We start from the raw sequence: 12,209 nt of genomic DNA on the forward strand, positions 1-12,209 counted from the left end.
GCTTTACATTGAAGGGGGGAATCTCCTCAACCACCACCAATGGGGCATCTCTCTCTCTCTCTCTCTCTCTCTCTCTCTCTCTCTCTCTCTCTCTCTCTCTCTCTCTCTCTCTCTCTCTCTCTCTCTCTCTCTCTCTCTCTCTCTCTCTCTCTCTCTCTCTCTCTCTCTCTCTCTCTCTCTCTCTCTCTCTCTCTCTCTCTCTCTCTCTCTCTCTCTCATTTGGGCTTTCATCCTAATGCACAGATTTATACACACAAAGTGGTTTGAATAAGCAGTAAGCACTCACTAAGGTTGATTAAAAGGGCCGAGCAGCTTCCTGTCGACTGTGTCAGAGTCCATAAGTCACACATCATTGGTCACAAACACTCTGATATCATTAAACTCTTTCCCATTAGCGCACTCCAAAATCAATCCCTTAATTTGCTGTGCAAATATATGTGTATGAGGTGTGATGTATTCCTGGTCAAATGTTTTCATTGGAGACTACAGGGGAAAAAAAAGACCTTTGCAGGAACAAAATCACATTTATAAAATGCCTATCTTTCATATCATTTTAAAAGTGTGCATGTTTTTCATCCATTTGAAAGGGTTAATTATTTGCTTTGTGCTAACAGGACAGCAGATGGTCTCCATAGACAGCAATTTAATTAACATTTTAAAAGTCCAAAGCCAAAAAAAATAGTCCATAGGAGACCGACACAGACTAGAACGGAATGTTTAAATTAAGTCGTTATTTTTTTTTGTTGTTTTGCGCACAAAAAGTATTATCATTGTGTTGTAACATTAAAGTTGAACTGCTGGAGTCACTATTTTAACGATTTTTTACTCCCTTTCTGGGCCTTGAATTAAAATGTTAATTAAATTGCTGTCTGGCTAAGAAAGCGCTCAGATTTCATCAGAAATATATTCATTTGTGTTCTGAAGATAAACGGAGGTCTTACGGGTGCGGAACGACACGAGAGAGAGTCATTAATGACAGAATTTACATTTTTGGGTGAACTAACCCTTTAAGCTAATTTAGTGTAATTAGTTGCAGCACACACTGCAGTAAAACAGGAACAGAATGTCTGCTTCATTTCATTATAAAATAAAGAGCTGGTTTACATTTCGGTCACAGTTTCAGTTTTGCAAAGGGCACCTTCATTAGGCTTATTCTCCCTTCTATTTTGATGTTTTATTGTTATTGAGACATCATATTCTGAGAGAAGATATCAGAAAACATTAGCAGGTTTTCTTTGGATGGTAAGAGCGTTTACATACTCTATAACCGGTGGCCTGCTTGCCACCCACACTTCTGATCAACAAACACAAATATGGACCTCAAATATACCTTCACATATGCTGTTTAACAGTCCTTTTCTTGTCAAGATTGACCAAAATCAAGGTAAATATTTTGGGTTACAGCTCCAATTCGGTTTCATTTTTGCTTCTATACCTACAGCAGGACACAGGTCAGAAGATTTAAGATAAATATAAGAAAGGTTGCTAACAGTGACTTAAGTGGATGAGCTTATGAAACTCATAACATTGTCCATAATATTGCCCAGGCATATCATGCCATATTACAAAAATATGAGATTCCTAGCAGCTGATATAATCTGGTTAATATTTTCTGTGTATTGAAAATGACCATAAATCACATAATGCACTTTAATAAAACAGTGATAAAGCCACAATCCCCCTTTATTTTATATGTTTGATTCAGCAAATCTTACATACCGAGATAAGCGCAAATAACATTGAAAGTGAATAAAATACTTTATGGGCCATTTGCTACAGAACTGGTTCAAAGTCAGATTTGGAAACATCTTGAAATCCACAGTATGTATGCAAATTGTAGGCAATACTTTCCAAGTTATGTACATTTCTGCACAAATTCTCATATTGTATATTTTAAGTAGCCTATATTTTGGAAATGTGTCACTACCAAAACAATAATAAATAATACAATTTTGTTTACATTTACCTTGTAAATATATGTTTTGCTATTTAAAAAAAAAGTTTTCACAGGTAAATCAATAACAATTACAATAATTTTAACAATATTGATAATGCGGTACACATATTCATTATATAATTTTTTAACACACACACACACACACACACACACACACACACACACACACACACACACACACACACACACACACACACACACACACACACACACACACATAGGCCTATATATATATTAGGATATTTTAAATATTGTGGGATTCAATAGATAATAGAAGGATCTTAGTTAACATCTAAGATTGAATACTTAAAAGGCTTTTTTTGTTGTTGTAGGACAGCAGTTTGCACTAGTTTTGTAGAATGGGCCATATAAACAAATATAAACAATTTTATGTAATTATATTACATTTTCCCCCAGTTCGCTCCCTTTCATTGGTTGGCGGCTTCGCGCGGGCTTAACTGAGCTGAGGAGAGGTAAGCGTCACTTTTAGCTGTCAGAATCGGCTATTTAAATGAATTATTACGTATGTAACATATCATTACTGAAGTAATAAATATCCCTCATGTTATGTAGGTACAATGTGAGATCAATATTGTGAGTTACATCGATTTTTTCATGTTCGTAATAGCACTGTGCATTAACTGCCAATATGCCAATGTGATCAAGCGCCAGATTCGCGAGTAGCCTACATTTCTAAAAACAACAACAGCAAAAAAAAAAAAAAAAAAAAAAAACTTTTAATTTAAGAAGTTAATGCTGGCCTATATCTATTGTTTATTGAATTAGTGAGCTATTTTTTCCCAGGAGAAAACCACATTGAGGTTTGAATTCAATTCACTCAACTGTGAGTAACTTATCTACCTTCACTATATCCTTTACACATATTTGTCAGGGATGATGCAGGGCTCAGGTATTCTGGTTGTAGGACAAACAAATAATGTTGCTGCCTGTGAACAAAACTAAAGACTTATTCGTTTTATCATCTTGTTGCAAATCATATGACATCACAGCTTCCTTTTCCACAAAATGATTATTGATGAATCTGGACCTAAATACGATGGTTATATGCAAAACTGGCATGAAAACAAATGAAGGTCTCTTCAGTCGACCCGGTTAAAAAGCTCCAGTCTCTGGAGTTATCATTAATCCTCTCAAAGAGTGCGATGACACTCTTATCAGTGACAAACGGCTGCAGCTTCTAATTGTGCCACGAGATCTGACAGGATTAAATTGGCACAAGGGCAGAGACTCCTGACAGTTGCATTATGGGAAATGAATAGTAACTCATTTTCAATGAGTGAGTACCAGTGTGATGAACTCAAAGAGACTTATAGGTTACTTCCATTTTCACAGTTTCAGATGATCTGAAAAATTAAGTGACAAGCTAATGTGGTAATACTTTATAGAAATGTAGCACCTATCGGGTCACAACGACATTAGCGTCAGCCTACTCAATTATTTAGACATATCACAAACTTTAAAAGGTGTTACATTTAGCGGAAGTCGCAGTTGTCCTACCACATGGTGCCATGGCTTTTTTTGTACCCACGGTATTTATAGACCTGGGCATTTTTAGACATATAAGCGTGCATGATGCACACTTTAAAGTAGTATACCATCCAGATACCTTTTGCATACTATTTTGTTTATGTACTTTGTTGCACAAGTCTCCTTTTGGACAGGGTAAATTCAGGGTGATTGGGACACTTATTGCCATTGAGATGAAAAAGTGTCCCAATCAAACTGAATTCACCCGACTATTTGTGAATTTGATGCAGCCTTGTAAGTATATTGGTTCTGAAGCCTAAACAAATTGTGCATTCACAAGAGCAGCAGCTGTGGTGAATCAAGAATAAATGCATCTTTCAAAATGCATGTACTTGATGCATTTGGAGGACAAGGAGGAACGTCTCAAAGGCACTAGTGTTGCACTATAAGATCCTCATCAGAATGCACTGACGGTTGGGTTGTGCAGCCTGAAGTTGTTGGCAGTCTTCCCTGCATCTGCCTGAGACGCTCCCACATCAGCGCAGAGACGACAGCAGGAAATGACATTCATCAATCATTTGTGATGGTCCCCACTTCCTTTAAACAAACAGAGCATATGCTAGACCACCACGAGGACCGATCGAAACCCTGCGGGTGACTTTGAACAATGCAGTCCAGTTAAACGCAAACTGTTATTCATATTTAATCTCGGTTCTCGGATGCCAGTAGGCTACTTTAATACACAGCTTCCTTAGAAGAGTCAGGTCGGATGTCCTCTGATGATCTTGATGGATGCCTCATGCTTGGATATTTCTCTTATTCCTCTTGGGTTTGAGGAATATTTCATCTCATGCACTCATGCCGTGTATCCTGATACCGTCTGATACCCATGAACATTGCCTTCATCTTTCATCTCCCCGTTTCTACTTTCCATAATGCAGGTTCAAAATTAATTCTACCTGCTGTTTGAATTCATGAATATTTTTGAGGCTGGGAATTGAGAACCACTTGTAATTCAAAACCATTTTTTTAAAAGAATACATCCATGATGTCCGGTTCTGTTAACAGTTCTTGAAGGTCTGCGTTCACCTGCTGAGGCAAGCGAAACATTGTACTAAAAAACCGTGAAAGTGCTTCTCCGCTTTTGAATCTACAGCATCATGGCTAAAGTGAGGTTGCAGTCTATAATTCAGTAACGCACAAATCCAGAATAATGAATCTAATCACCTACTTCTGAAGTTAAACATGAACAATCATTTGAAATTCCCCTCAAAGCTGAATGAAATAACAGTGAGACATTTGTAAAATTATGAATGATATTTATTATTCTTTCATAGATAAATAGAACAGCCTATTATCTGCCGACTGCACTATCAGGCAATATGTACGTTTGTAGTAAAAAAACAAAAAAACAAAGCAAAGTTTAACAGAGTAAATTAATCTGCTGATTATCATGATAACACTGATAAGAATTTTTTATCATTCTTTAACATCACCTTTACATATCGGCGGTCTTATTTGTGCTTTGATATGAAGTTTGCGACATTAACAAATACGTCTCGCAAGTACAGAATTCAAATAAACTATAATAAGCTGTTAAATGCACAGTTATTTTTCATTAACAATCAAAAGTAAGACAGTCTCACACGAACAAACACACGTACATCCATGCACACATACGCACGCACAACTAGAATCGTTAGCGTTCACGACTGGTATGCCGTATGAGCGATCGGTCTGCTCCACCTAGCAATACAAACTCTTTGGTTTGTTACATTCTTGATCCTGAAGCATTTTTCGTCCAGAAACAGACCAGCAACGTCGCGCAAATGATGAAAGATTTGTCACACACATTCATGTTCAGTCACACCTTCATGCACACATAAACAATCATGTATTCATACAGTAGCCCAAAAAGTATTTGACCACTTGAGTGGCACTAGCAAATGTCTGAATATCATTTCATGGGCTAAAAAAAATATCAAAGCAAGTTTCAAAACATTTGATAAAAAGCAAGTTTGCTGCTTAAACAATAAAAGGAAAAGTACAGTTTAAAAAAAATAGAGGAAATAGGAAATGGTGTGAAAAGTGTACACGAGAAAAGAGAAAACAATCCTACAGCATTTCAGATGTGCAATTGCATTCTAACAAAGCCATTTTGTGTGCGCACCAAAAGTGAAGCGAATATTCGCATTGCGATACTCGCTCTAGTTTACTTTCGCAGGAAAACTTTGTTTTCACTTGCGCAACTAAAAACATCACGCCATGATGAGTGTTTTCACGCACATCGACAACATCATTTCTTTCTGCCATTTTTTCCGTTATCAAACTGGTTGGAGCTGTACCTGTTGTGGAAGTCCCAAATACGCCGGAAAGCCAAACGCTGACGTGTCTGGGTTCAATGCACACAACTCTGTGATTTTACCATCTTCTCCAGGAACTGCTCCTGGATGCTTCCAGTGCTACTTGAGAATGACGTGTGCCCAGTTTGATAACATGTGAAGCCAGACTTGTCAATAAGCTCTTCACTGATTGGCTTGCATGACAATGCATCATGCGAATAAAAACTCCCAAAATGTTTTGACTTGAGAGGAAAATGCGATTTAGGCGAATATCGCACGTTTGCAAATGCGTCATCCACTTTGCACCATTTGTGTCGCCCGGTGCGAATTTGCGTCTGTTCACCTCTTTGCATTAAATTTTGTGTGCACTCTACTTGCGCAAATAATTAAATTCACGTTTGCTGTGCACAAGAGTAACTTAAGTGTCGAAATATATTTTGGGGCCACTGTATCCTTTTGAGGACTTTCCATTCACATTTATTGTTGGTCAGATATGCTAATTATACTAGACTAATCCTAAACATAAAATAAAACTTTTTGGCATTTTTAGATATGAACTAATACACTGTTTAGTTTCTTTTTGAACCATTGTATCCTTGTGGAGATGTTCTCACAAGGAGCTTTTGTCAGCTTGCTATTCCTCTGGGATAACAGAGAAATGCCATCTGTACAAGAACAGCAAAACCTGCACACGCACACATTTACACACCAAAACAAACTTTACACCATCTTCCAACACCTGTATATAATTGAGGCAAACTTGGCGATAGTAATAATAAATCTAAATCAAAATAAAAACATGCACAGGACGACCAGCATGCATTTACAAGATGAGACCTGTAGCACAATGTCATATGGGACCCGAACCCTCCAGCGTCCTGAAACCCCCCATGACACATTTCATGGTCACATTGTTCGGGAAGTTACATACTCGTGAGATACACTGAAGCAGAATCGATCCACCAGATGGGACTAATGAAGCTACATACAGTGAATAAGCGCTATATTTATCTACTGATCTACATAAGCCACTGGTCTGAAGACAGTTTAGAGCCGTCACTATGTACACAAAAGGCATCAGGGTCCAGCTGCGAGAAGAAGCTATTCGATGTCCGAGTCACATTATGTGTAATTTGGCGTGGGGATATCGCTCCACATTACGAGGCTTCAAGGAGTTTTGTTTTTGAGGCAGTATTTCCTTTTAAATGTTTAAAAAACATCATAAGTTTTGCACATTTCCATGGAACGTGTTAGTGAAAATATACTTTGTTGATTGGTACCATTCCTCCGATGTCAGGATATATCTCAGGACATGGTGGTTCTCCCGTGTGTAGCAGATCCAAAAGGTTTCTCTGAAATGTCCGGTTGTGAATGGAGTCCGTACTGATGTGATCGGCTTTGGTTGTTCTCTGTCAGACAGACTGCTCTCGCTTTAAGCTCAGCAGGTGAAGTCTTCGAAGTTGCCCTGGCCAGGATGGTGAGGTAGCATGTTGGCTGGGTAGGTTGACGGGGTACGAAGGTTGTCACAGGGAGCCTGAGAGGAAATAGATCATCAGAAACTGCACAGTACTGAACACTGCCTATTATTTTACGTTAGTACGTAAAGCATTACACAGTATGCACCAATACCGGTTTCAATTACCTAATTTTATGCAAATGTCAGTTGCTATCTCTGGATTTAAAACTGCATTTCAAATAAAATTGTGTGTAAAAATGCCAGAACTTTTGTCAGTCCAATCAAACAATAGCTGCGTTTCCACTGTCGTGCCAGAAGTGGGCATGCTAGTGCGTGCCAGGGCCAGTCGCGTTTCATCTGTCCCTTCCGGTAACCTAGAAATCTAGACGCACCCTAGCAGCAATTCTCAATACAATTCTGAGCTGTAAAAACCCAAACTCTGGTTAGGCCAATCACATCGTGTAAGAGGTCAGTGGGCGGGGCTCAACATAATGACGGCAGACTTGCGTTTGCATGCTACTAGTAAACACAGAAACTGGTGAACGGCAGTCTTTCTAATCAGCTTTGACCGCGCCTCTGGAAGACTTGGAGTTAAGCTTTTCTCTGAGAAAAGAACAAAGAACGGAACTGAAGTCATTCTTAAGTAGGGAAGATGTGTTCTGAGTTTTGCTGACCGGATACGGCAAAAGTTTAATATATCAAGTAGCTCAGTTTCACGTTGCTCTGGTTGGTTGTAGCGCTATCCAATTGCGTGCAGAGGGAGTTTGAAATACAACTCGTATTGAGCTCTGTCAATAATGAGTTTCCAGACCAAACATCTTGATGTGGGTCTGGCTTGTCAGGCTACCCTTCCGGAGCTTGATCAGGCTTTGTCGAGGCCAATGGCCACCGACAAAGCCTGGCTTTTTTTGGTCGCCAAATTTCTTGGTCCAGCAGGCCGACTGGGGCTTGAGGAGTGGTTACGAAGAAATCAGACAAATCCTATAGGCTATATCACAAACGTGTATTTAATTGATCTGTCAGTACGTCTTGTCTCTTTACACAGAATTTTCAGATATCCAAATTTAGCTCTGCATATAAAATAAAGCAACTCCGATTTTTTGGGAGCTTCCTCTGTAAATATCTTTATGGTATACTGTCACTGGAAAGTGCGCTAAAGGTACTCAGGTCATATTTTTGGTGGATATTTAGTAGAAATGCTCATTCTTTCTAAATGTGATGCAGGCATAATGTCCTTTGACTACAAATAAACAGAAACAAATGTGACTGAATTAGGCTTGCTGTGATTGTCAGTGTTACCGGTGTTCAGACTCAACTTCGGTGACATCACTTGCCCATGTTTTTTTTTTTAGTTAGAGAACAGACACGAAAATTTAAAATGTAATGTGTCTGCGTAATACAGTGAGCCGAACGAGAGTCGCAGCACAAACCAGCAGCAGAAATTCATTGAAAATACTCGCTTTGCTCCACGATGGACCCGTGCACATTTTACTTTCAGTGTAGAATTAGCGACGAGGAAACAGGTATTACCAGTGTTTTAGTTGTCACACTTCAATTAACCGGTGGGTTTCCTCACTGTTGCATCCCTAGTTTGAACAAGTAAACGTGTACCGGAGATCAGCTAGTAGTTGCCGTGCGAGTAAACCTCACTCCTCTGACTTCAAGAGACACTCTAGCGACTGACGCTTGAGATTGCATCCTTTACCCTCTTTGACGGGGTCCTCTTTCTTCTGTGAAATAATGATAAATACTACTTTATTTCTGTGACTAATGTGCAATCTTTCCACAAATTAATTAATTATGATCAATGTATCACTTATTATTGTAAAACTGTGGTAAAACATCAGTGCTTCTCACTAGTTTACAAAGATTTCTTTCTGATTAATTTTCTGATAAAACTACCATTTGTTTTTGAAATGATGGGTTTGCGTGCCATTCCAGAGTTTTATTAAAGCGCTGTGAAGCTTCTAGCCTGTTGGTGGAAATGGGCTCTGTGCTACAGGTCCGAGGTTATTAGTCCAGCCTGGCCTGTTGAAAGCTCCGGCTCGCACTGGCCCTACAGTGGAAAAGCAGCTAAAGACTCAAGACGATGCTTAAACACAGATGATGCTACTAGTTTAATCATCACACTGGCAATTTAAGGTCAAGTTGAGTGTGTTGCATTGTGTTCAATTAAAAAACTGCATACATAGCATAGTACATAGTAGTATGGCAGTATGCTATAATGAAACTAGAATAAATAGTCTTTATTGTCTATTAGTGTGAGTTTATCGGTCAGCACAGATACTGGTGTGATAGTTACTGACGTGACGCTTCACGTCGTCCAGGCTGAGAACAGCTCCTCGCTCATTGTTGTCTCTCCGCTGGTGTTTCTTCTTGGCGCAGCGACACAGTTTGAACTTGATCACCTGCAAATAGAGAAAACAAACCTGTACATTAGAACTGCTTTTCAGTTCACACTACAATATCTGCTCTAAATGGTCATTGGGAAAGCAGTTTGACGCATTTTTAAAGGTTTTAAACTTCTTGGCAGATTGGCAGAAAAAAAGAGTAACTGAACATCTGAAGCAAACCAGCATGTTAACACATGCTTACATTTAAATGCATTTGGTGCTAAACTATTTCACAAAGATGTGATAACACCGAAAGGTGACCACAGAATAAAACATCCATTGTGAGAATAAGCCATACATGGATGACAGGGATGCATCCAACTAAAAAGTCGTGGGTTTGTAGATAGTGTTTTTTTCGTTCCTAAGCACACATTCAAAATAAACATTTTACAGGAAGTCAACGTTTCGTTCTGTCCCCAAATGATGCTTTTCTGGAGACGATGTGAAGACGCAGATCTGAACTCGTAACTGGGCCATTTCCCCCCATTCCCCATGGGGGGCCTCCTGACACACAGAATAACATGATGGATGGATGATGTGTTGTTTGTTATTGGCTTTCGGCTGTCATGTACCAGAAGTCAGTTTAAAACAGCCAGATTATACATACACCAGTCCTGGAACTGACAGTATTCGTGCCTCATTTCCTGCAAACAACACCAGTTTCCACCTGCCATATCTGACAGGCTGTCTTCCATCTGTGTCCTAATGTGACTAGTAATAGTCAGAGCCTGCCACTGAGTCTGAATAAGACTCGAGGGAATTTTTACATTGCGTGTCAATTTATCAAAACAGTAGCGCATCCCAATGGTTCATTTATATTTTTCCACAAGAATGGTTTTGGGTAAAGGATCACCAACTAAAAGCATTTATTCTAGCATGATAAAAATCATAAAAATGACTTAAATTTCTCAATTGCTAAATAACTTGCGTATGTTCCTCACAAAAAAAATGCTTCAGAAGACTTGATCCCTGGGCTTGTTCACCACCTTCAAGTTCTCTCAAAAGGTTTGTACCTTATAATCATAATTACAACAGAATGAGTGATTTTGGACAGAATAAAATACCGTAAGTATACTGGACGCTTACATTTTTTTCATCTCTCATTCTTATAAAGGAAATCAGGCATCAAAAAACAGCTTCACCGGTGGAAATTATGAGATTGTTCTGTGCGAATTTTCGGCTAAACACTGCTGCATTCTACTGAGGAAAAATACTGTTTTGAAACAACATTAGGGTAAGTAAATTATAGCAGATTTTTCATTTTTGTGTGACCTATGCTATTTGCATTTCAATATGTCTTTTTCATCTTTCAGCAGAAACATCTTTGATGCTTGTGCCTTGTTTTAGTTTTTTTGAGTCTGCAGTGCAGAGGTGCAAGTCAGCACTTCCTGTAAAAGGTCACATGATCTGTTATCAATCACTGCCATACAGAGATACCCAAGGAGAGCCCGAAACAACAGGCAAGAAAAATAACTCCTGGCATCACCTTCCTGTTTTTCCAGTCATTTGTTTTGATGCGTAGCAGGACTGGGCGTTTCACAAAGATTTTGCTGCTGATATAACATTAAGCAAAATCATGAATACTATGATGATTTATTCCTCTAAAATGCACAGGTATTTTCCCTATATTTTCAACATTTGGTCATATGGTGAAATACATAAATATAAAGATATAAACTAAAAAATCCATCACAGAAAGGAATAATGTCAAAATGTGTTACGCAACATCGCCCACCCAAGTGTGTAATATTTCTGCAGATGAGATCAATGGTTATCAATCATATGAAACAGAAGATCAGAAGACAATATCTGCTGGCAACATCTTTGCAGACGGTAGGTTTATTAAGATGCTAATGACGGAGCGTGTGCATGCACTCTAAAATTATTTCTTTGTAATGCCCGAGGCACTGCATCTGTCAACAACATTGAATCCGCGGCTCGCTTTGAATATAATTCTACTAGTTTGCTTCTGCTTCGGCTCTGCTTGCTTACCTGCTGAATCACCGGTTATCACATCCGGTGACAATTTCCCCAATCAAGATATAATTCCAACCTTCGCCTTCATGGTATTGATATCTCAGAAGCAATCACGTCATGAGCAGAGGCTTGGTAAATAATATTATATTTACATGCTGTTCATTCAAATTCTGATGGTGGCAAAGGGCCTTGAGTGGAAGAAAGCTCCAGTGTAAAGAGAGCACTACTTTTGAAGGTCAAATCAAACACAATTACAGGGGAGAGGAGAATACATGCCACTTTGACTGACTTGAGAAATTTCCACAACTGTCAAGTTTCAGGGTAATTATTTCTGAAGGGTCTTTAATGCACAGAAAAAAAAGAAGAAATAACTGGTGCAGTCATGTAGGTCTTACCTCATAAAGATAGTCAAAGAGCTCCAAGACGGTTAAGATACTGGCCCCAATAAACAGCCCCATCTGTCCTCCAATGTCACCTGAAACCGTTTAGCTCAGTAATTAGCCACCAGAACACACTTTACAAGCTTTGCAAAATATAGTGTGAGAATGAATTGTAAAATTGCAAGCTGCTGTGTGTAATTATTTGATGTTCAAATG

The 12,209-nt window shown here is 38.8% G+C and overlaps 1 protein-coding gene across 5 annotated transcripts in view; it reads right to left on the reverse strand.

The window, feature by feature from the left end:
• Window positions 1-4,773: 4,773 nt before the first annotated feature.
• Window positions 4,774-12,209, reverse strand: part of asic1b (acid-sensing (proton-gated) ion channel 1b) — a 248,612-nt gene continuing 241,176 nt past the window's right edge. Inside the window, exons 8-10 of one of the 5 annotated variants that reach the window (XM_067415505.1) lie at window positions 12,009-12,088; window positions 9,550-9,651; window positions 4,774-7,321 (exon numbers count right to left, since the gene is read on the reverse strand). In XM_067415505.1, the coding sequence (XP_067271606.1) occupies window positions 7,226-7,321; window positions 9,550-9,651; window positions 12,009-12,088 (278 nt within the window). In that variant the 3' untranslated portion in view covers window positions 4,774-7,225. Of the gene's footprint in view, window positions 7,322-9,545; window positions 9,652-12,008; window positions 12,089-12,209 lie in introns of all 5 variants that reach the window. The other 4 variants (XM_067415508.1, XM_067415506.1, XM_067415507.1 and 1 more) reach the window with 4 other exon arrangements.

Source organism: Pseudorasbora parva, chromosome 14 (assembly GCF_024679245.1).
Source record: "Pseudorasbora parva isolate DD20220531a chromosome 14, ASM2467924v1, whole genome shotgun sequence".
In the NCBI taxonomy this organism is placed as follows: domain Eukaryota; kingdom Metazoa; phylum Chordata; class Actinopteri; order Cypriniformes; family Gobionidae; genus Pseudorasbora; species Pseudorasbora parva.